The sequence below is a fragment of the Pelodiscus sinensis genome, chromosome 4 (genome assembly GCF_052426305.1).
Source record: "Pelodiscus sinensis isolate ZL-2025 chromosome 4, ASM5242630v1, whole genome shotgun sequence".
NCBI classification, from domain to species: Eukaryota; Metazoa; Chordata; order Testudines; family Trionychidae; genus Pelodiscus; species Pelodiscus sinensis.
This window is the reverse complement of record NC_143055.1, coordinates 1,283,173-1,304,585: the sequence shown is the minus strand read 5'-3', so window position 1 is coordinate 1,304,585 and position 21,413 is coordinate 1,283,173. Positions and strand designations below refer to the sequence as shown.

At 69.8% G+C, this 21,413-nt stretch overlaps 1 protein-coding gene across 3 annotated transcripts; it reads left to right on the top strand.

Annotated features, from left to right (window-relative positions):
- The first annotated feature begins 1,223 nt into the window (after positions 1-1,223).
- Positions 1,224-20,979, top strand: LOC142824955 (drebrin-like). Of its 3 annotated transcripts, none has more exons than XM_075916697.2 (14): positions 1,225-1,786; positions 6,689-6,741; positions 7,688-7,800; positions 9,382-9,456; positions 10,176-10,313; positions 10,503-10,580; positions 11,592-11,743; positions 11,838-11,892; positions 12,668-12,742; positions 13,898-14,030; positions 17,553-18,748; positions 18,911-19,242; positions 19,937-19,994; positions 20,710-20,979. In XM_075916697.2, exons 1-11 carry the CDS (start codon positions 1,701-1,703, stop codon positions 18,452-18,454), a joined length of 1,860 nt encoding a protein of 619 aa, XP_075772812.2. In that variant the 5' UTR covers positions 1,225-1,700; the 3' UTR covers positions 18,455-18,748; positions 18,911-19,242; positions 19,937-19,994; positions 20,710-20,979. The 3 variants fall into 3 exon arrangements, with proteins under 3 accessions (XP_075772815.2, XP_075772812.2, XP_075772814.2); XM_075916699.2 differs by lacking the exon at positions 1,225-1,786 and adding an exon at positions 2,713-6,462; XM_075916700.2 differs by lacking the exon at positions 9,382-9,456 and having other exon boundaries at positions 1,224-1,786.
- Positions 20,980-21,413: the final 434 nt, after the last annotated feature.

Genomic DNA, 21,413 nt, shown 5'->3' with positions numbered 1-21,413 from the left:
ATATGGAGCCAGATGAGCCTGGGGGTCTGGGCAGGCTGGGGGATACGGAGCCACCTGGGCCCGGGGGCCTGGGGGATACGGAGCCACATGGGCCCGGGGGTCTGGGGGATACGGAGCCACATGGGCCTGGGGGTCTGGGCCAGGCTGGGGGATACGGAGCCACATGGGCCTAGTGGATACGGAGCCAGATGAGCCCGGGGGTCTGGGCCAGGCTGGAAGATACGGAGCCACATGAGCCTGGGGGTCTGGGCCAGGCTGGGGGATACGGATTCACATGAGCCTGGGGGTCTGGGCCAGGCTGGGGGATACGGAGCCACATGAGCCTGGGGGTCTGGGCCAGGCTGGGGGATACGGAGCCACATGAGCCTGGGGGTCTGGGCAGGCTGGGGGATACGGAGCCACATGAGCCTGGGGGTCTGGGCAGGCTGGGGGATACGGAGCCACATGAGCCTGGGGGTCGGGCAGGCTGGGGGATACGGAGCCACATGAGCCTGGGGGTCTGGGCCAGGCTGGGGGATACGGAGCCACATGAGCCTGGGGGTCTGGGCAGGCTGGGGGATACGGAGCCACATGAGCCTGGGGGTCGGGCAGGCTGGGGGATACGGAGCCACATGAGCCTGGGGGTCGGGCAGGCTGGGGGATACGGAGCCACATGAGCCTGGGGGTCGGGCAGGCTGGGGGATACGGAGCCACATGAGCCTGGGGGTCTGGGCAGGCTGGGGGATACGGAGCCACCTGGGCCTGGGGGTCTGGGCCAGGCTGGGGGATACGGATTCACATGAGCCTGGGGGTCTGGGCAGGCTGGGGGATACGGAGCCACCTGGGCCTGGGGGTCTGGGCAGGCTGGGGGACACGTGGGCCTGGGGGTCTGCTCCAGGGCTGGGGTGCCAGGCTGCCCCGACCAGCGTGGGAGAAGTGGGGAGCCTGGGTCAGGCTCAGTTCAGATGCAGCAGGCCCCTGGCCTGGTGGGGGCAGGAGCCAGACCCAGCCACCACCACCCCATGCCGGGGGGGCCCCATCCCAGCTGTGCGCGGGGGGGGGGGGGGGGGGCTGCCCCTGCGTTTTTCCAGCTGCCGGGCCAGCGGTTTCCTTGCCCAAATAAGGGCGCAGGCGGCTCTGCCAGCGGAGCCCAGCCAGGGCGGAGCCGAGCGGGGGGCAGCGCCGCCCCCCTGCTTGCTGGGCTCCGAAGATGGGAGGAGCCGCTGGAACCGCCTGCGGGGGCCCGGGGCCGGGAGGGGGGCAGCGCCCAGCCTGCCGCTCCGGGGGGCTCGGGACCACGTGCCAGGCGCGCTGCTCCGGCTCTGCCCCCCCGGGGGCCACAGGCCCTGGCCGCGCTGGGACTCGCCCGACGCCCACGGGCCGTGCCGCGGAGGAGCAGCCAGCGAGGTGGCGGGGCTGGTCGCAGTGTCCCCGCTACCCTGCCCCAGCCCCGCCGGGATCACAAGCCCCACTGGGCAGACGGGGAAACTGAGGCACGGGGGGGGCTTCACCCTGCGGCATTACGGACGGAGCCCGGGCAGAGCCGCCAGCCCTGCTCGCTACTCCCGCCCAGAGAACAGGGGCCGGGGTGCCGCTGCCCCCGCGGGCCCCTCCCCTTGCGCCGGCCCGGCCGCGCCCCTCCCGGCCCCTCCCTTCCCGGCAGGCCGGCGCGGGGCTCCGGAGCCAGCGACTCCCCGGCGCGGCGGGCGCGGGGCGCAGCCATGAGCCGCCTGAGCCTGGACCCGCGCAGCCTGGCGCTGCTGGCCGCCAAGGAGGATGTCGTGAGCCGCCGCCGCGCCACCGACTGGTGCGCGGGGCTGTGGGGTGCGGGGCTGGGCAGAGAAGTGTGGGGCTGGGGAGCTGTGCCGTGGTTGGGGGCTATGGGGTAGGGGGGCTGGGCAGTGGGGGGCAGGGCTGGGCAGTGGCAGAGAAGTGTGGGGCTGGGGAGCCGTGCTGTGGTTGGGGGCTATGGGGTAGGGGGGCTGGGCAGTGGGGTGTGGGGCTGGGCAGTGGCAGAGAAGTGTGGGGCTGGGGAGCCGTGTTGTGGTTGGGGGCTATGGGGTAGGGGGGCTGTGGGGTAGGGGGGCTGTGCAGTGGGGGGCAGGGCTGGGCAGTGGCAGAGAAGTGTGGGGCTGGGGAGCCGTGCTGTGGTTGGGGGCTATGGGGTAGGGGGGCTGGGCCGTGGGGTAGAGGGGCTGTGCAGTGGGGGGCAGGGCTGGGCAGTGGCAGAGAAGTGTGGGGCTGGGGAGCTGTGCCGTGCTTGGGGGCTATGGGGGTAGGGGGGCTGGGCCGTGGGGTAGGGGGGCTGTGCAGTGGGGGGCAGGGCTGGGCAGTGGCAGAGAAGTGTGGGGCTGGGGAGCTGTGCCGTGCTTGGGGGCTATGGGGGTAGGGGGGCTGGGCCGTGGGGTAGGGGGGCTGGGCCGTGGGGGGCAGGGCTGGGCAGTGGCAGAGAAGTGTGGGGCTGGGGAGCTGTGCCGTGCTTGGGGGCTATGGGGGTAGGGGGGCTGGGCCGTGGGGTAGGGGGGCTGTGCAGTGGGGGGCAGGGCTGGGCAGTGGCAGAGAAGTGTGGGGCTGGGGAGCCGTGCTGTGGTTGGGGGCTATGGGGGTAGGGGGGCTGGGCCGTGGGGTAGGGGGGCTGGGCCGTGGGGGGCAGGGCTGGGCAGTGGCAGAGAAGTGTGGGGCTGGGGAGCTGTGCTGTGGTTGGGGGCTATGGGGGTAGGGAGGCTGGGCTGTGGGGTAGGGGGGCTGGGCCGTGGAGGCACAATGGGGCAGGTGTGTGAAGAGGTTTTTGAGACAGAACTTTTCCTGGAGCCCTCTGGCTCGGGGAAGCTCAGGGCTCACTTGCTGTCTGCCCTCCGCCCTGCTGGTGGGGTCGAGAGACCAGGGAACCAAGGCAAAGCCAGGGGCTTGCCATGAGCTGCTGTGGGGTCGGGTTCTCCAGGGCGTCACAGAGCCAGTGGCCTGCGTTCTGTTCCCACCTGACAGGAGCAGGGGAAACCGAGGCGCAGAGGAAGAGAGTGGCTTGTCCATGGTCACACAGCATGTTAGTGACAGAGCCAGAACCCGGGAGTCCTGCTCCTCGGTCCCCTGCCCCTCCCCACACAGCTGGGAGTAGGCCCCGGGAGTCCTGCCCCTCCCCACACAGCTGGGAGTAGGCCCCGGGAGTCCTGCCCCTCCCCACACAGCTGGGAGTAGGCCCCGGGAGTCCTGCCCCTCCCCACACAGCTGGGAGTAGGCCCCGGGAGTCCTGCCCCTCCCCACACAGCTGGGAGTAGGACCCGGGAGTCCTGCCCCTCCCCACACAGCTGGGAGTAGGCCCCGGGAGTCCTGCCCCTCAGTCCTTGCTGCCTCACTGCAGGGTGCCCGGGGTAACTGGCAGTTGTCTCCACTGCCTGAAACAATCCTGCTTTAACCTGTGCCTCTCACAGGGTGCTGCTAGGCTGGACTGCTGTCCCCCCCCCAACTCCCTCCCCCCCCAGGAGAGTCATCCCCCCCAGTCTCTGGGATGGCAGGAGCCCGGATTCCCTTCCCCCGGTTGCGGCTGTGCTGGCGCCGTGGCCGGGTTCCTGGGGGCAGGGCGCGGGGGAGGGAAGGCGGGGGCACCTCAGGAAACGACCATGGATTTTGGACTTGTTTTCCAAGCTGAGGAGTTCACGGCACCGGCGGGACAGGAGCTGGCGGCTGAGCTCTGCTGTCCAGGGAGTGGCTCCGGGGAACAGATTTCCTAGGGCAACAATTCTGCGACCTCCCAGAAGGGGGCGCTGGGGGGGCAGGAGCCCTGGCTGGGGGGCTCCCCCTACTCCTGGCCTGGCCCAGCAGGATCCCAAGGGGCAGAGCGGTGCCACCGGGTGGAGCTATGTCTGTGGGGTGCCCTGGGGTGCCCCTCCAGCTCCACCCCAAAGGCTCCATCTGATGCCAAGCGACGCGGAGAGCCCCCGGCAGACCCAGTGCCGCCCAGCAGCCAGGGCCCCGCTGAGGTTGTGTGCCGCCCCCGGCCGTGTTCCTGCTGGTTTGGCCGAGCTGGCCAGGGGCTGGGCAGGGCTGGAGGGCGCCGTGGGGGAGGGGGGTAGAAAGGTGCCTTGCCAAGGGAACTGCTGGCACCAGGCCTCCCTGCTTTTCCTGCACATCCCTTGTCCCCTCTGCAGGGTCGGTGCATGGGGCTGCCCCTCCCGCGGGTGAGTGGCTGGTTAGCTGAGGCAGAAACCACACGCGGCTCTGTGGCTTGGGCGCCCGGAGCCCTGGCGTCAGGCTGTGGGGACGCTGGGCGCGCGCCAGGCGGGAACGCAGCGGCCAGGAGGGAGGGGCCTGGCCCCCAGGCGGGCTGGCAGAGTTCCCCCCCCGCCTGCTCAGGCCTGTTTGCCGGGACGCCGCCAGCGCGGGGCTCGCTGGCACCAGGGCGTGCTCACTCGCCGGGCAGCGCCCGTGTCCGCGCCCGCCTGCGCCAGGCCTGCCTGTGCTCAAGGGAGCACGCAGAGCCACACGCGTGTTCCCGGAGCGCGTCCTCACGTGTGCGAGTATCTGGAGACAAGGGAGCTGGGTTGAGGCCGGCCTGGGGCGCCGGCCTCCCTGGAGAGCAGGATTCACCTGGCCAGGGGCCAAGCCAGCTTCTCCCTGGTCCACCGGCCCAGCCCAGACGCCCGCCCGCCCGCCCCGCCGGCTGGGGCTGCTCATGTGCCCGTCTGCCTGGCCTAGATGAGGCCGGGGGGGGCTGAGACCTCGCAGAGAGGGCAGGGGGTAACGAGCAGCCTGGCGTGGGGGGCTGTGCTCTGGGCAGCAGGGTCCTGGTAATCCTGGCCCCCCGGTGCATGCTGCAGGCGCAGTGAGCCTGGGGGGCTGGCCTTTAGGGCAGCTTCTGTGTGTGTTCCTCCCCCACGCGGGGCCTCTGAATCCCCTGCGCCCGTCCCCCTCCAGCGCGCCACACCGGAAGCTGAGCAAATTCATGGAATCTGTCCTGTCTTGCGATGGGAGCGTCGCAAGGAACGGGGCCAGAGAACAGTGTGGGGAGCGCGGGCTTGCTCCAGCCCTGCCTCGCCCAGCAGGGGGCGCTGTGGGGGGTGCTCCCAGGTATCCCAGCCCTGCCTCACCCAGCAGGGGGCACTGTGGGGGGCAGGGCACGGGCTGTGGGGGGCGCTCCCAGGTATCCCAGCCCTGCCTCGCCCAGCAGGGGGCGCTGTGGGGTGCAGGGTAGGGCGCAGGCTTTGGGGGGTGCTCCCTGGTATCTTAGCGCTGCCTCGCCCAGCAGGGGGCGCTGTGGGGGGGGCGCTCCCAGGTATCCCAACGCTGCCTCGCCCAGCAGGGGGCGCTGGGGGGGGCAGGGCAGGGCGCAGGCTGTGGGGGGCGCTGCCAGGTATCTTAGCGCTGCCTCGCCCAGCAGGGGGGTGCTGTGGGGGACGCTGCCAGGTATCTTAGCGCTGCCTCGCCCAGAAGGGGGCACTGTGGGGGGCAGGGCAAGGCGCAGGCTGTGGGGGGCGCTTCCAGGCATTCCAATGCTGCCTTGCCCAGCAGGGGGCGCTATGGGGGGGCAGGGCAGGGCGCAGGCTGTGGGGGGCGCTGCCATGTATCTCAGTGCTGCCTCGCCCAGCAGGGGGCGCTGTGGGGGGCAGGGCAGGGCGCAGGCTGTGGGGGGCGCTGCCAGGTATCTTAGCGCTGCCTCGCCCAGCAGGGGGCGCTGTGGGGGGCAGGGCAGGGCGCAGGCTGTGGGGGGCGCTGCCAGGTATCTTAGCGCTGCCTCGCCCAGCAGGGGGCGCTGTGGGGGGCAGGGCAGGGCGCAGGCTGTGGGGGGCGCTGCCAGGTATCTCAGTGCTGCCTCGCCCAGCAGGGGGCGCTGTGGGGGGGCAGGGCAGGGTGCAGGCTGTGGGGGGCGCTGCCAGGTATCTTAGCGCTGCCTCGCCCAGCAGGGGGCGCTGTGGGGGGCAGGGCAGGGCGCAGGCTGTGGGGGGCGCTGCCAGGTATCTCAGTGCTGCCTCGCCCAGCAGGGGGCGCTGTGGGGGGGCAGGGCAGGGTGCAGGCTGTGGGGGGCGCTGCCAGGTATCTCAGTGCTGCCTCGCCCAGCAGGGGGCGCTGTGGGGGCAGGGCAGAGCGCAGGCTGTGGGGGGCGCTGCCAGGTATCTCAGTGCTGCCTCGCCCAGCAGGGGGCGCTGTGGGGGGAGGGCGCTGGCTCTGGGGGGTGCTCCCAGCTGGCCCAGCCCTGGCCAATCCCAGCGGGGAGCGCTGTGGGGGGGCTGGCGCTGTGGGTAGTGGGCAGGGAGATGGGGAGAGTCGATGTGGCAGTACTGGCCCCGGGGCTGTCTGGGGGCCACATGCACCCCTTGGCGCTGAGTCGGGCAGGGGACCATTGTGGGGGGGGCTGTTGCCATGGTCCTACCCACATGGTGCCAGATCCTGTCGCCCCGTTGTCCTGGAGCGGATGCTGTTGCTGAGCCAGGAAGGAGCCAGCTGAGGCGGGGAGGGGCCCAGAGGAGAGGGGCTGATGGAGGAGGGCAGGTAAAGACATGGGGGGTCAGGGCTGGGGAGAAGGGAAGAGGCCGGGGGAGGGGAGGGCCGAGCGGGACAGGGCAGCTGGAGCTGTGGAGCCAGGGGGTGAGGTGTGGGGCTGGGACGGGGGGGGGGGGGGAGCTGGAGCTGCGGGGGGGGGGGGCTGGAGGGAGGGGGCTGGAGCGGGTTGTCCCCACGATCCCCCCTCGGCTCTGACCTTCCCTTCCGCCCCCAGGGCCGTCTTTGCCTATGGGAGGTGCAACGAGCTGAAGCTCCTGGACTCAGGAGGTAAGAGCCGCCGGGCGCTGGCCCCACGGCCCTGGGCTGGCGTCCCACGGAGAGCGCCTGGGTGGGACCTGCTAGCGCCCCCCCCCCTGGGCTGCACCCAACGCCGGAGAGTCCCCTGCAATGCAGGGCACCTTAGCCCTGCCCCCCAGCGCCCCACTGGGCCAGCCCTGCCTGCTGGGGGAGAGCCCCCCCCGCCCCTTGCCCCCCAGTGCCCCACTGGGCCAGCCCTGCCCCCCAGCGCCCCACTGGGCCAGCCCTGCCCCCCAGTGCCCCACTGGGCCTGCCCTGCCTGCCGGGGGAGAGCCCCCCGTCCCCCGCCCCCTGCCCCCCAGTGCCCCACTGGGTCTGCCCTGCTTGCCGGGGGAGAGCCCCCCCCGCCCCCTGCCCCCCAGTGCCGCGCTGGGCCTGCCCTGCCTGCCAGGGGAGAGCCCCCCCGCCCCCTGCCCCTGCCCCCCAGTGCCCCACTGGGTCTGCCCTGCTTGCCGGGGGAGAGCCCCCTCGCCCCCTGACCCTGCCCCCCAGGGCCGCACTGGGCCTGCCCTGCCCTGCCTGCCTGCCGGGGGAGAGCCCCCCTGCCTATACCCCCCAGCACCGCACTGGGTCTGCCCTGCCTGCCGGGGGAGAGCCCCCTCGCCCCCTGCCTCTGCCCCCCAGCGCCGCACTGGGTCTGCCCTACCTGCCGGGGGAGAGCCCCCTCGCCCCCTGCCTCTGCCCCCCAGCGCCACACTGGGTCTGCCCTGCCTGCCGGGGGAGAGCCCCCTCGCCCCCTGCCTCTGCCCCCCAGCGCCGCACTGGGTCTGCCCTACCTGCCAGGGGAGAGCCCCCTTGCCACTGTCCCTGCCCCGTATTGGGGCCTGCCTGATCCCCAGGAAGTGGGGCAGGGCATGGGGGGGTCTGCGGCAGGGCCTCCCAGAGCACTGGGGCCTGCTGACCCCCCTTGTTGCAGCCGGCGGGGCAGACGAGCTGGCCGAGAAGTTCTGCAGCAGCAGCGTCATGTACGGCCTGTGCCGCACCCAGGACCCCAGCTCCGGGCAGCCCCGCATCATCCTCATCAACTGGGTGAGCGTGCGGGGGAGGGGAGGCGGGAGGGGGTCAGACTTCCTGGGGTGGTTATAGCGCCCCTAGTGCAGCAGGGAGGCACCCACTCGCATTTTTCTGGGGTTTTGCTTGGAGGTCCTGGGGGGTCTGGGTCCCATGGCTTCCCATGGCTGGGGCTATGGGTCAGGGTCCCGTGGCTGTGGCTGGCTGGGGGTCTGGGTCCCATGGCTAGAGACGGGGGTCTGGGTCAGGGTCCCATGGCTGTGGCTGGCTGGGGGTCTGGGTTCCATGGCTGGGGCTGGGGGGCTGGGTTCTGTGGCTGGGGCCAGGGGGCTGGGTCCCATGGCTGTGGCTGGCTGGGGGGCTGGGTTCCATGGCTAGAGACGGGGGTCTGGGTCAGGGTCCCATGGCTGGGGCTGGCTAGCAGTCTGGGCTCCGTGGCTGGGGCTGGTTGGGGGTCAGGGTCCCATGGCTGGGGCTGGCTAGCAGTCTGGGCTCCGTGGCTGGGGCTGGTTGGGGGTCAGGGTCCCATGGCTGGGGCTGGCTAGCAGTCTGGGCTCCGTGGCTGGGGCTGGTTGGGGGTCAGGGTCCCGGGGCTGGGGCTGGCTAGCAGTCTGGGCTCCGTGGCTGGGGCTGGTTGGGGGTCAGGGTCCCATGGCTGGGGCTGGCTAGCAGTCTGGGCTCCGTGACGGGGGCTGGTTGGGGGTCAGGGTCCCATGGCTGGGGCTGGCTAGCAGTCTGGGCTCCGTGGCTGGGGCTGGTTGGGGGTCAGGGTCCCATGGCTGGGGCTGGCTAGCAGTCTGGGCTCCGTGGCTGGGGCTGGTTGGGGGTCAGGGTCCCATGGCTGGGGCTGGCTAGCAGTCTGGGCTCCGTGGCTGGGGCTGGTTGGGGGTCAGGGTCCCATGGCTGGGGCTGGCTAGCAGTCTGGGCTCTGTGGCTGGGGCTGGTTGGGGGTCAGGGTCCCGGGGCTGGGGCTGGCTAGCAGTCTGGGCTCCGTGGCTGGGGCTGGTTGGGGGTCAGGGTCCCGGGGCTGGGGCTGGCTAGCAGTCTGGGCTCCGTGGCTGGGGCTGGTTGGGGGTCAGGGTCCCATGGCTGGGGGTCACAGGGGGCAGGTGAGCCCTGTCCCAGGCTCCTTGCCAAGTGCTGTGGGGCCACCCACTGACTCACTCGCTGGCAGGGCCCAGCCCCCATGACCGCTTCTCGCTCCCACTGGTTGGGGCTGGGGGGCACTGCGTGGGGCATGGGCAGGGGTGGCAGAGGGCAGGAGGGAGGGGTGCCGGCAGCAAGGGGTGCAGGTGGGTGGGGGGTCGTTTCTGGAGAGCGGCAGCCAGCTGGGGGCTAAGGGCCAAGTGACCACCGGGGACCCAAGGGGGGCAGGGCGAATGGGCTTGGAGAGCTGAGGGGGAGGGGGACAAGGCCCTGCAGGGGAGTGCCACGGCTGCCCAGCCCAGTGAAATTCTGAGTCCACGGAGAGGAGGGGAGCTGGGGCCTGTGGGGGGAGCCCGGCAGCCAGCCCAGCAGGGGATGGAGTGAGCTGGCCTGGCCTGGGGCCCTGCTGTGGCACTGGCTGCCCAGCTGAGCGGGTGTCTGCTTGGTGCCCAGGTGGGGGAGAAGGTGCCCGAGTCCCACAGACAGGCCTGTGCGGGGCATCTGCCTGCCATCAAGGCCTTCTTCAAGGTGAGTTCCCACCCGGAGCTCTGGGCATTGCAGGCGGCTGGGGGCGGGGCTGGCTGGGAGAGTTCCCGTCCTCTCCCAGCAGGGGGCGCTGCGGAGGGCAGGGCTGTGGCTGGGGGAGAGCCCTGGGCTACCCGCGCTCCCTCCCCGCCCCCGCTCTGGCTCTGGCTCTGGCTCTGGCTCCATGTGGTGCTCCCCGGCCCTCCAAGAGCCTGGGACCCTGCCCCGGGCAGGCCTGGCCTTTGGCCACTTTGGTCAGCACATTCCTGGCCTGCGCTCCCTGCAGGCCCCAGCCAGGCTCCCTGGCCCCGAGCTGGGGGCTCTTGCTGGCTTGCCCCAGAGAGGGAGGGGGCGGGGTGCCCTCCCCCCCACCCGTCTGTTGTTTGTGTCGCCCCTGTTCCCAGGGCTGGAGCCTTAGCTCAGGGCGGGGTGCGCCCCTCCTTCCCCAGGGCTGTCGGCGCTGTTCCCAGCTCTCGGTCCCGCCACAGGCAGCTATAAATACCCTGGAACCGAGCCGGGGTCCCCTGGGCTGGGATCTGCAAATTCCCACTGTGCTGGGGGCAGGGGCCACGGGCCGAGCCGGGCATGGAGCGGGCGCACAGGGTCTGTGCTGGGAGAGCCCCAGGCTTGGGTGGGAAGGGCAGCTGGGGTCCCCTGGGGGGTCTCCCCGTGGCCCAGGGGGAGTTGGAGGTGAGGCTGACCTCGCCCTGCCCCCCATGCAGGAGGCTAGCCTGGTGCTGAGCGCCCACCGCCCTGATGAGGTGACGCAGGAGGGGCTCCACCGTGTGCTGTCCCAGCTCTCGCCAGCAGGGGGCGCTGTCTCTGGGCGAGCGCCAGCCGGCGGCTCTGAGGAACTGGTGGTGAGTGGGGGGGACACGGACTGTGGGGGGCGGGGAGGCTGCTGGCGCCGTTCCCCTGGGCTGCGTTGGCGCTCGCTCCCTGCAGCTGGGCTGGGCTGGCATGTGCTGCCCCGCTGGGGCCCTTTCCCCTCACGGAGCCGGGGAGAGGGGCTCGGAGCTCCTGGCTCCCGTCTCTGCATCTACCCACAGGGCACCAACTACAGGAAAACGAACCCTGCCCTGGAGATCCGCAGGACCAGACGGGACTGCTTCTGGGCACAGGCCGAGGTGAGAGACACCCTGCACGGGGGCCCTGCCCACACCTCTGCAGCGGGACCCGCCCCACAGCGCCCCCAGCTCCTAATGCCCCGCCCCACAGCGCCCTGGCTGCTAATGCCCCGCCCCACAGCGCCCCCAGCTCCTAATGCCCCGCCCCACAGTGCCCTGGCTGCTAATGCCCCGCCCCACAGCGCCCCCAGCTCCTAATGCCCCGCCCCACAGCGCCCCCAGCTCCTAATGCCCCGCCCCACAGCGCCCTGGCTGCTAATGCCCCGCCCCACAGCGCCCCCAGCTCCTAATGCCCCGCCCCACAGCGCCCTGGCTGCTAATGCCCCGCCCCACAGCGCCCTGGCTGCTAATGCCCCGCCCCACAGCACTCCCTGCTGGGACAGGCTGGAACTGCAGCAGTCGGGAGCTCCCTGCTGCTAATGCCCTGCCCCACAGCGCCCCCTGCTGGGACAGGCTGGAGTTGCAGCAGTCGGGAGCTCCCTGCTGCTCATGCCCCGCCCCACAGCGCCCCCTGCTGGGACAGGCTGGAGCTGCAGCAGTCGGGAGCTCCCTGCTGCTCATGCCCTGCCCCCCAGCGCCCCTGGGAGCAGCCAGGGGAGGCTGAGTCAGGAGGGGCGGGATGCTGGGTGAATGAGGCATTTGAACTGTCCCACCTGTGCTTGCTGCTCTCCTGGGTTTCCAGCCTCGGCCTGATCCCTGTGGGCTTGGGAGCTCCGATCCTTCTTCCCCCGGGGGCGCTGGGTTCCCCAAGGGCTCTGCTGGCGCCTTGCCCCCTGACACTGCTGCAGGTGCTGCCCCTGGTGCATGCCTGCAGCGCTGCCCTTGGGGGGCGCCTGGGGCCCCTCGGCCTTGGGAGCAGGGCCGGGAGGAAAGGCAGAGGGAGAGGCAGTGCCCAGACGGCGGCGGGGGGGGGGGCGCTGACCTTCCCACCTTGCTCCGGCTGCTGGTGGGACCGGCACCCCTGGGCTGCGGCTGTTTGGGGGTCCCAGCCACCCCCTGTGCTGTGCCCAGAGGGAGGAGCAGCAGCGGAAAGAGGAGGAGCGCCGGCGGGCGCGGGAGGAGCGCACCCGCTGGGAGCGCCAGCGCATGGAGGAGGAGAAGAGAGAGGCGGCTGAGCGAGAGCGCAGGTGCCAGGAGAAAGAGCGGCTGATCGAGGAGCAGAGGTGAGTCCCCCGCCTGCCCCCCGGGCTGCCCAGCGCCTCCGGCCCACCCGCCGGCCTGGCTGCAGGGCTGACGGGGCTCTCTGGCGCTCTGCAGGAAGGAGCAGGCGCGGCTGGAGGCGGAGGAGCGGAGGAAAGAGAAGGCCCGATGGGTGAGTGGAACAGTGTCCGCCCTGCCCTGCGCCAGGGAGCCGGCAGCCAGCCTCGGCGGCCCAGGCTGAGTCCGGGGGGGCAGAGCGGGGGGCCCAGGCTGAGTCCGGGGGTGGCAGAATGGGGGGGGCCAGGGTGAGTCCAGGGGGGCAGAGCGGGGGGGGGCCCAGGCTGAGTCCAGGGGGACAGTTCGGGGGGGGGGGCAGGGTGAGTCCGGGGGGCCCAGGCTGAGTCCGGGGGGGCAGAGCGGGGGGCCCAGGCTGAGTCCGGGGGTGGCAGAATGGGGGGGGCCAGGGTGAGTCCAGGAGGCCTAGGCTGATTCCAGAGGGGCAGAGTGGGGGGCCCAGGCTGAGTCCAGGGGGACAGAGCAGGGGGCCCAGGCTGAGTCTGGGGGGCCCAGGCTGATTCTGGGGGGACAGAGCGGGGGGCCCAGGCTGAGTCCGGGGGGCCCAGGCTGAGTCCGGGGGGCCCAGGCTGAGTCTGGGGGGGTAGAGCGGGGAGCCCAGGCTGAGTCCGGGAGGGGCAGAGCGGGGGGGGGGGGGCAGGGTGAGTCCTGGGGGCCCAGGCTGAGTCTGGGGGGGCAGAGCGGGGGGGGCAGGGTGAGTCCTGGGGGCCCAGGCTGAGTCTGGGGGGGCAGAGCTCACAGCAGGGCCGGGAGCCGGCAGGGTGGGCAGATCTGGCCCCAGGCAGGCAGCAGGCCAGGAGCTGGGGGAGAGGAGCTGTGCCCACAGCCGGGTTCCCCAGGTCTCAGGGGGGTTCTGCTCCACCCCGTCCCAGGAGCAGCAGCAGCGCGACCACGAGGAGGCCATGCGGGACCGGTTCCGGCGCAGCGAGTCCATCGAGAAGGCAGCGGTGAGAGCAACCCACTGGGCCAGGGCGTGGACACCTCCTGCCCCACCCCCTCCCAGTGCGGCCCACCGTGACCTCCCTCCTGCCCCGAGCCCCTTTCCCCAGCCAGGCCCAGCCTAGCCCCCTGCCCCCCCAGCCAGGACCCTCCTGCTGCACCAGGCCCAGCCTAGCCCCCTCCCCCCCCAGCCAGGACCCTCCTGCTGCACCAGGCCCGGCCTAGCCCCCTCCCCCCCCAGCCAGGACCCTCCTGCTGCACCAGGCCCGGCCTAGCCCCCTCCCCCCCCAGCCAGGACCCTCCTGCTGCACCAGGCCCAGCCTAGCCACCTCCCCCCCCAGCCAGGACCCTCCTGCTGCACCAGGCCTAAGCCGGGCCTAGCCCCCTGCCCCCCCCCAGCCAGGACCCTCCTGCTGCACCAGGCCCAGCCTAGCCCCCTACCCCCCCAGCCAGGACCCTCCTGCTGCACCAGGCCCAGCCTAGCCCCCTGCCCCCCCAGCCAGGACCCTCCTGCTGCACCAGGCCCAAGCCGGGCCTAGCCCCCTGCCCCCCCAGCCAGGACCCTCCTGCTGGCCCAAGCCGGGCCTAGCCCCCTCCCCACCCAGCCAGGACCCTCCTGCTGCACCAGGTCCAGCCTAGCCCCCTGTCCCCCCAGCCAGGACCCTCCTGCTGGCCCAAGCCGGGCCTAGCCCCCTCCCCCCCCAGCCAGGACGCTCCTGCTGCACCAGGTCCAGCCTAGCCCCCTGCCCCCCCAGCCAGGACCCTCCTGCTGCACCAGGCCCAGCCTAGCCCCCTGCCCCCCCAGCCAGGACCCTCCTGCTGCACCAGGTCCAGCCTAGCCCCCTGCCCCCCCAGCCAGGACCCTCCTGCTGCACCAGGCCTGGCCTAGCCCTCTGCCCCCCCAGCCAGGATCCTCCTGCTGCACCAGGCCCAGCCTAGCCCCCTCCCCCCCCAGCCAGGACCCTCCTGCTGCACCAGGCCTGGCCTAGCCCCCTGCCCCCCCAGCCAGGATCCTCCTGCTGCACCAGGCCCAGCCTAGCCCCCTGCCCCCCAGCCAGGACCCTCCTGCCGGGCCAGGCCAATGCTAGCACGCTCCCCTCTCAGGCCGGGATCCAGGCCCCGGTACCTGCCCCCCGCTGCCCCTGCATCTCTCTGGGTTGCAGGAGGTGGCCTTGCTGGTCTCCCAACGCTCCCAGAATCCTCGGGAGTTCTTCAGGCAGCGGGAACGCTCCGGCTCCGGCTCCGGCTCCAGTTCGGGTGCCCAGTCACCCCCGTCGCCCCTCGGCATCAGGCCAGGTGAGTGCCTGCAGCCCCTGGCGTCCCCGAGGGGAGGGAGCCCCCGGGCCCTGTTCCCCCCCAGCCAGAGGGGCGCCCAGCCGGCAGGGAGCGCAGCAGGTCATTGGTCCCCAGCGTGGGCCCAGGGGCAGCCAGTGCCGCCCAGCCTGGGGGGAGGGGCCCAGAGCCAGGGCCGTGCCCCCCTTGCCAGCCCAGACTCGCTCACTCACCCAGCAACTGGCCCTAGCCCCGCCCCCTCCTGTGTCCCCTTCCTGGGCAAAAGGGGGCACCTGGTCACAGCCCTCTAGGCTCAGCTTACGGGAGCTTGGGCCAGTGTGCCAGTGCTGGGTTGGGGCAGCCTCCCCCACTGAGTCACACCCGGGATCCCCTAGAAAAGTGAGAGGCCTGCAAGTCCCCAGGGCTGACGAATGCACCTAGAACATGCACCTAGAACACCTAGAACATGCACCTAGAACACGCAGGGAGCCGAAAGGGGGCAGCTGAGCCTTTCGCGTCGTCTCTGAAAAGTCGCGGAAGTGGGGAGAGATTCCAGGAGGCTGGAAAAGGGCAAATCTAGCGCCCACCTACAAACAGGAAATAAGAACAACCCAGGGAACTCCAGCCCAGTCAGCTTAACGCTGCGCCAGGGAAGAGAATGCAGCAGGTAATTAAGGAATCCATCTGCACACACCTGGAAGGTGGCAGGGAACAGCCAGCCTGGATGTGTAAAGAACAAATCATGTCAGAGCAATCGGATCGCTCTCTCTGCGAGGGTGACAAGGCCTGTGGCTAAGGGAGAAGCCGTGGGCGTGGGACACCTGGACTTTAGTGAGGCCATTGATACCGTCTGGCACGACCTTATCAGCCTAGATGGGGCTGTGTAAGGCGGGTGCCTAACCGGCTGGAGAACCGTGCTCGGGGAGTCGTTATTAACGGTTCCCAGTCCTGCTGGGAGGGCAGACAAGTGGGGCTCCGCAGGGGTCTGCTGGGACCGGCTCTGGGCAGTCTCTTCATCAACCGTGTAGATGATGCAGAGAGAGGACGATTATTAAGTTTGAGATGATGCCGAGCGGGAGGGGTTGCAAGTGGAGCGCCCCAGGATTGATTCTGGGGCCGGTTTTGTTCAACATCTTCATTAATGACCTGGCTGAGGGGATGGATTGCACCCTCAGCAAGCTGGCAGATGACACTGAGCTAGGGGGGGAGGTGGATACGCTGGAGGGCGGGGGAGGGACCAGAGTGACTTACACAAATTGGAGGGTTGGGCCACAAGAAACCTGATGAGATTCAACAAGGACAAGTGCAGAGTCCTGCCCTTGGGACGGAGGAATCCCAAGCATTGGTACAGGCTGGGGACTGACTGGCTAAGCAGCAGTTCTGCAGAAAAGGCCCTGGGGGTTACAGTGGATGAGAAGCTGGAGATGAGTCAACAGGCGCCCTTGTAGCCAAGAAGGTGAATGGCATATTAGGGGCATTAGGAGGAGCATTGCCAGCAGATCCAGAGAAGGGATTATTCCCCTTTATTGGGCACTGGGAAGGCCACATCTGGAGTATTGTGTCCAGTTCTGGGCCCCCCAATACAGAGAGGATGTGGACGCATTGGAGAGGGTCCAGCGGAGGGCCAGGAAAACGTGGCGGGGGCTGGAGCACGTGACCTATGAGGAGAGGCTGAGGGATTTGGGTTTGTTCAGTCTGCAGAAGAGAAGAGCGAGGGGCAATTGGGGAGCAGCCTGCAACTCCCTTTAGGGGGGTTCCAGAGATGCTGTTCTCAGTGGGGCGGATGCAGAACAAGGAGCCATGGGCTCAAGTTGCCGTGGGGGAGGTCTAGGTTGGAGGTTAGGAAAAATGATTTCCCGAGGCGGGTGGGGAAGCCCTGGGCTGGGTTCCCTGGGGTGGGGTTGGAATCTCCAGCCCTAGGGGTGTTAAGTCCCTGCAGGACAAAGCCCTGGCTGGGTTGATTGAGTTGGGTTGGTCCTGCTTTGGGCAGGGGGCTGGACTCGATGGCCCCTGAGGTCTCTGCTGACCCTAGGATTCTATGTGCTTTGGATGATGGGTCAGAATTCAAAAGGATCTGGACAAATTGGAGAAATGGGCTGAGGGAAACAGGACGACATTTAATAAGGACAATGGCAAAGGGCTCCACTTAGGAAGCAACAATCCGTTTCACACACACAATGGGAAGCGACCGTCTAGGAAGGAGCACGGCAGGAAGGGATCTAGGGGTCAGAGTGGCCCACAAGCTAAATTTGAGCCAACAGGGCAACACACTTGCAAAAAAAGCCAACGTGATTCTGGGCTGCAGGAGCAGGAGTGTGGTGAGCAAGACACGAGGAGTCATCCTTCCGCTCTGCCCTGCGCTGGTTGGGCCTCAGCTGGAGTCTTGTGTCTAGTTCTGGGCTCCGCATTTCAGGAAGGATGTGGAGAAATTGGAGAGGGTCCAGAGAAGAGCAACAAGAATGATGAAAGGTCGAGAGAACATGAGCTCTGAGGGGAGGCTGAAAGAATTGGGCTTGTTTACTTTTGAAAAGAGAAGACCGAAGGGACATGAGAGGGGTTTTCAAGTACCTAAAAGAGTGTCCGAAAGAGGAGGGAGAAAACTTGTTCCCCTTGGTCTCTGAGGACAGGACGAGAAGCGAGGGGCTTAGACTGCAGCAGGGGAGCTTGAGGTTGGACATTAGGAAAAACTTCCTGCCTGTCAGGGTGGTGAAACACTGGAATCAATTGCCTGGGGGTTTGCGGAATCCCCGTCCCTGGAGCTATGTAAGAGCGGGATGGACAGACGCCTGCCAGGGATGATCTAGACCAGGGATACTCAACATGCAGCCTGTGGCCCATTTGTTTGCGGCCCGCGGGGCGGTTCGGGCTTACGTGGGGCTCAACGCACGGGTGGGATCCTTTGAACGTGGCCTCCACCGGGAACACGCTCCACAGCGGCGAGGCGTCTCCCCGGCGGGGCGAGCACTGAAAGACACAAGCGGACGGGCTGGCGGGAACAGATGGGCGCAGGGTGTCGGCGTTTCTAGTCCCCGGGCAGGCGGTGCCGGGAGCGCCAGGGCATTGTGGGAAGTGCCTTGTATTCATGAGCGTCAGCGTCAAAGAAGCTGTTTGCAGATACCTGCATGTAACTGGCTCACTGGCCCCCGGGGCTTCCAAAGTGGAGTAGCCCTGGTCTAGCCAGGGCCGGGCCCTGCTGTGCCGCAGGGGACCGGGCCCGACAACCTCGCGAGGTCCCTTCCAGTCCTAGGATTCTATGGCACCTAGAATTCCCAGCCCCAGCCTGGTGCCATGCCCAGGGAAACTGAGGCACGCGTGCGGGGTAACTAGAGGACAGGAGCAGTCGCATGCAACACAAGGGTGTGAACAGAGCGAATTGCACCCTGCTTCACTTCCTGCCCCAAAAGACTGCTCTGCTGGGGGCCCCCGACTAGGCTGCTGATGCTGTCAGGAAAAGGAGCCCCCATGTGCCCCCAGAGCTGGCTGCCTGGCAGGCGGGGTGGGGGCAGGGGCAGCAGCTGCTGACAATCTCCTCTGGTTCCCCCACAGGGGCACCCCGCAGGCCCTGCCTGCGCTACCAGCGCAGCCTGACGGAGTCCGCCTACATCTTCCGCCGGCCGGAGCCCCCTGCCAGCCCCAGCCCCACTGGGGCGGCCCCTCCTCACAGTCCATTCAGACCCACAGGCCCGCCCCCCGCCAGCCCCCCCAGGACAGGGCCCCCCGCCAGTCCCCCCGGGACAGGGACCCTACCCCCAGCAATTCAGCCCAGGGTCAAAGATCTGCCCCATATCAACCCAAGTGGAACCATGACCTTGCCTCCCATCAGCCTGGCTGAACCCAGCACTCCACCCCCTGCCGGCCCCCCCAGCGCCGCGTCTCCACCCCCTGCCGGCCCCCCCAGCGCCGCGTCTCCACCCCCTGCCGGCCCCCCCAGAGCTGAGTCTCCACCCCCTGCCAGCCCCCCCAGAGCCGAGTCTCCACCCCCCAGCGCCGAGTCTCCACCCCCTGCCAGCCCCCCCAGAGCTGAGTCTCCACCCCCCAGCGCCGAGTCTCCACCCCCTGCCAGCCCCCCAAGAGCTGAGTCTCCACCCCCCAGCGCCGAGTCTCCACCCCCTGCCAGCCCCCCCAGAGCTGAGTCTCCACCCCCTGCCAGCCCCCCCAGAGCCGAGTCTCCACCCCCTGCCAGCCCCCCCAGCGCCGCGTCTCCACCCCCCAGCGCCGTGTCTCCACCCCCTGTTGGCCCCCCCAGAGCTGAGTCTCCACCCCTGCCGGGCCCCCCAGAGCCGAGTCTCCACCCCCTGCCAGCCCCCCTCCATTCCCTGCCAGCTCTCCTCCCTTTCCCAGCCCTCCACCCTCTCCCAGCCCCCCACCTGCTGTCAGCCCTCTCAGAGCTGGTTCTCCTCCTCTCCTCTCGCTGCCCCCTGCCACCCCCCCTTCCCCAGCAGCACTGACCCCCAGCAGTCCTCATGGGGCTGTGTCCCCGAGCTGCCCACTAGCTCCATTTCTGCCCGTGGAAGAGGATGTCCCCATAGCACTCCAGCTGGGGCCCAGTGCATGGCCACACGGCAGCATCCCAGCTGAGCCAACTGGGCCCTTCTCTGACCCCACATCCACATCGCTGGCCTGTGGGGAGCCTGCCCAAAGCTGCCCAGTGCTCTCCAGCACAGGTACCGGATCCCCATGGGCCTGGCACGCCGGCCCCTCCATGGCTGCAGCCCCCAGGCCTGGCGAGGACCCTGCGGCAGGTGGGTGTGTGGGGCAGGCAGCTGCCGGGCGCAGGGGAGGGGACCATGCAGTGCTACCGGGCAGCCTGAGCCAGCCTGGCTGCCCCCCGGCTGGCGTAAGCCTCCCGCTGCCCCAGCAGCTCAATGGTGGCCAGCCCTCAGCCCTTACCCCTCGCCCTGCAGGTGGAGAGGCCCTGCTGGAGCCACCACTCGGACCCCCCCTCGCCCCGGAGCTCAGCCTGGCATCGGCACACAACGGCACGGCAGCGCAGGAGGCCGGCCGCGGGGCTCCCCTCGCCCCGGAGCTCAGCCCGGCGTCGGCACACAATGGCACGGCAGCGCAGGAGGCTGGCCGCGGGGCCCCCCTCGCCCCGGAGCTCAGCCTGGCATCGGCACACAACGGCACGGCAGCGCAGGAGGCCGGCCGCGGGGCCCCCCTCGCCCTGGAGCTCAGCCCGGCGTCGGCACACAACGGCACGGCAGCGCAGGAGGCCGTCCACGGCCCGGGAGAGAAGGTAACGGAGCCAAGCACTGACTCTAAGGCTATGTCTACACTGGCATGATTTTCCGGAAATGCTTTTAACGGAAAAGTGTTTCCGTTAAAAGCATTTGTGGAAAAGAGCGTCTAGATTGGCACGGACGCTTTTCCACAAAACCACTTTTTGCAGAAAAGCGTCCGTGCCAATCTAGACGTGGTTTTGCGCAAGAAAGCCCCAATCGCCATTTTTGCCATCGGGGCTTTTTTGTGCAAAACAAATCTGAGCTGTCTCCTCTGGCCCGTGTGCGCAAAAGGGCTTTTGCCCGAACGGGAGCAGCATCGCATTTCCGCAAGAAGCACCGATTTCGTACATGAGATCGTCCGTGTTCTCGCGGAAATTCAAGCGGCCAGTGTCGGAAAACCTTGCCAGTCTAGCCCCAGCCTAAGCACCAGGCGATGCGCAGTCGGCACCTTAGCGGGAACACGCTGTGGCGAGCTGGCCCGTAAGCCCCGCCGAAGGGGCTCCTGAGACGCGCCCCCTGGCTTGTGACACGGCGGGGGAGGCATTTCGGGCACCAAGTAGCTTTGATACCGGGAGAGGCGCGTTCAGGGCTGGGTCATGGGGCCTTTCCCCTCCAGCGGGCACCTCAGCTCCGGTGGGGGGGGGCTGGCATCTTGCCCATGGGCGTGCTCTGCCCTGCCCACTGCACAGTGCCCCTCTCGTCCTGCAGGGCACCCCGAAAAGCTGCACCAAGCCCCAGCTGCAAGCAACGTGGGATCCTGCCGCAGGTACTGCAGCGCCGGAAGCCCTTCCCCCGCTCTGCCACCCTGCACATCCGGATCCCCCGGGAGTGGGGGGGGCCTGGCTCCCAGCCTCTCAGAGAGGGGGACTGTGGGGGAGGGGGGGCCTGGCAGCCCCAGGGAAGGAGGTCTGGGGGGAGGGGGGCCTGGAGCATAGCCCCGTGGGGGGGGTCCGTGAGGGAGGGAGGGTCTGTGGGGGAGGGGTGGCCCAGCATGTAGCTCCACAGTGGGGAGGGCCGTGGGGGAGGGGGCCCCACCTTGCAGCCCCACAAGAAGGGGGTCCGTGGGGGAAAAGGGGACCTGGCTCACAGCCCCACACTGAGGGGGTCTGTGGGGGAGGGGCAGCCCAGCGCGTAGCCCCACAGGGAGGGGGTCCGTGGGGGAGGGGGGTCCGGCGCACAGCCCCACAGGGAGGGGGTCTGTGGGGGAGGGGCAGCCCAGCGCACAGCCCCACAGGGAGGGGGTCTGTGGGGGAGGGGCAGCCCAGCGCGTAGCCCCACAGGGAGGGGGTCCGTGGGGGAGGGGGGTCCGGCGCACAGCCCCACAGGGAGGGGGTCTGTGGGGGAGGGGCAGCCCAGCGCACAGCCCCACAGGGAGGGGGTCTGTGGGGGAGGGGCAGCCCAGCGCGTAGCCCCACTGGGGGAGTCCGTGGGGCCGAGCCCCAGCTGTGGCCCCTGGAAGCCGACCTGGTGTGTTTCTGCAGGGGGCCCAGGCCGGTTTGCTCCGGAGGCAGCGCTGGAGACCTGGGAGGCTGCCGAGGGCCCCTCCCCCAACACTGCGTAGACAGCAGGGGCTGCCCCCCAGCCGGTGCCGCTCACCCCACAGGGCAAGTGTGGGCTCAGCGTCTGCACCCCCAGGGCTGCCCTCGGACCCAGCCCTCCCCCCTACACTCGGGGGGGCCCGCTGGGTGAGCCCCCTCCCCGCCCCACCCAGGCCTGGCCTGTGGGCCAATAAAGGAGCTGTGGGAAATGGCCGTGGGTCTGGCTGCTCTGCCGCGCCCTGCCCAGGCGCCTGGGCCCCCAACCCTGCCCCACAGCAAGGCCTGGGGGAGGAGCAGCCATCATCCTGGCAGGGCCCAGCAACTCCTGCTGGGGACACGGCTCAGCCACCCCCCCACACCCCCCCCCCCGGGCACAGGCCTGGCTCCCCCCACCCCTCTCCACACCGGCCAAGCCAGGGGGCTGGTCTGGGCCTGGAAAACCGCCCCCCCTTGGGCAGGGGCAGGGGGGCTGGACTGGGCCTGGCTGCATGCCCTGGGGCAGGGAGGGTCAGCCTGGAGCTCTGGCTGGTGGCTGCAGGTGCTGAACGGGGCGGGGGGCTGAGCCGTGTCCCTCCCCCGGGGCACAGGCTGTGGGGAAACCACTGACCAACCCCCCCCCCCCCCCCCCCCGCAGGCCCAGCCCTGCC

Bases quoted from the DNA above. Each gene is read 5' to 3' on its own strand.
- LOC142824955 (XM_075916697.2), top strand. From the start codon at position 1,701: ATGAGCCGCCTGAGCCTGGACCCGCGCAGCCTGGCGCTGCTGGCCGCC. The intron at 7,801-9,381 runs GTGAGCGTGCGG...CTTGGTGCCCAG, and splicing joins GCATCATCCTCATCAACTGG to GTGGGGGAGAAGGTGCCCGA. The intron at 11,744-11,837 runs GTGAGTCCCCCG...GGCGCTCTGCAG, and splicing joins CGGCTGATCGAGGAGCAGAG to GAAGGAGCAGGCGCGGCTGG.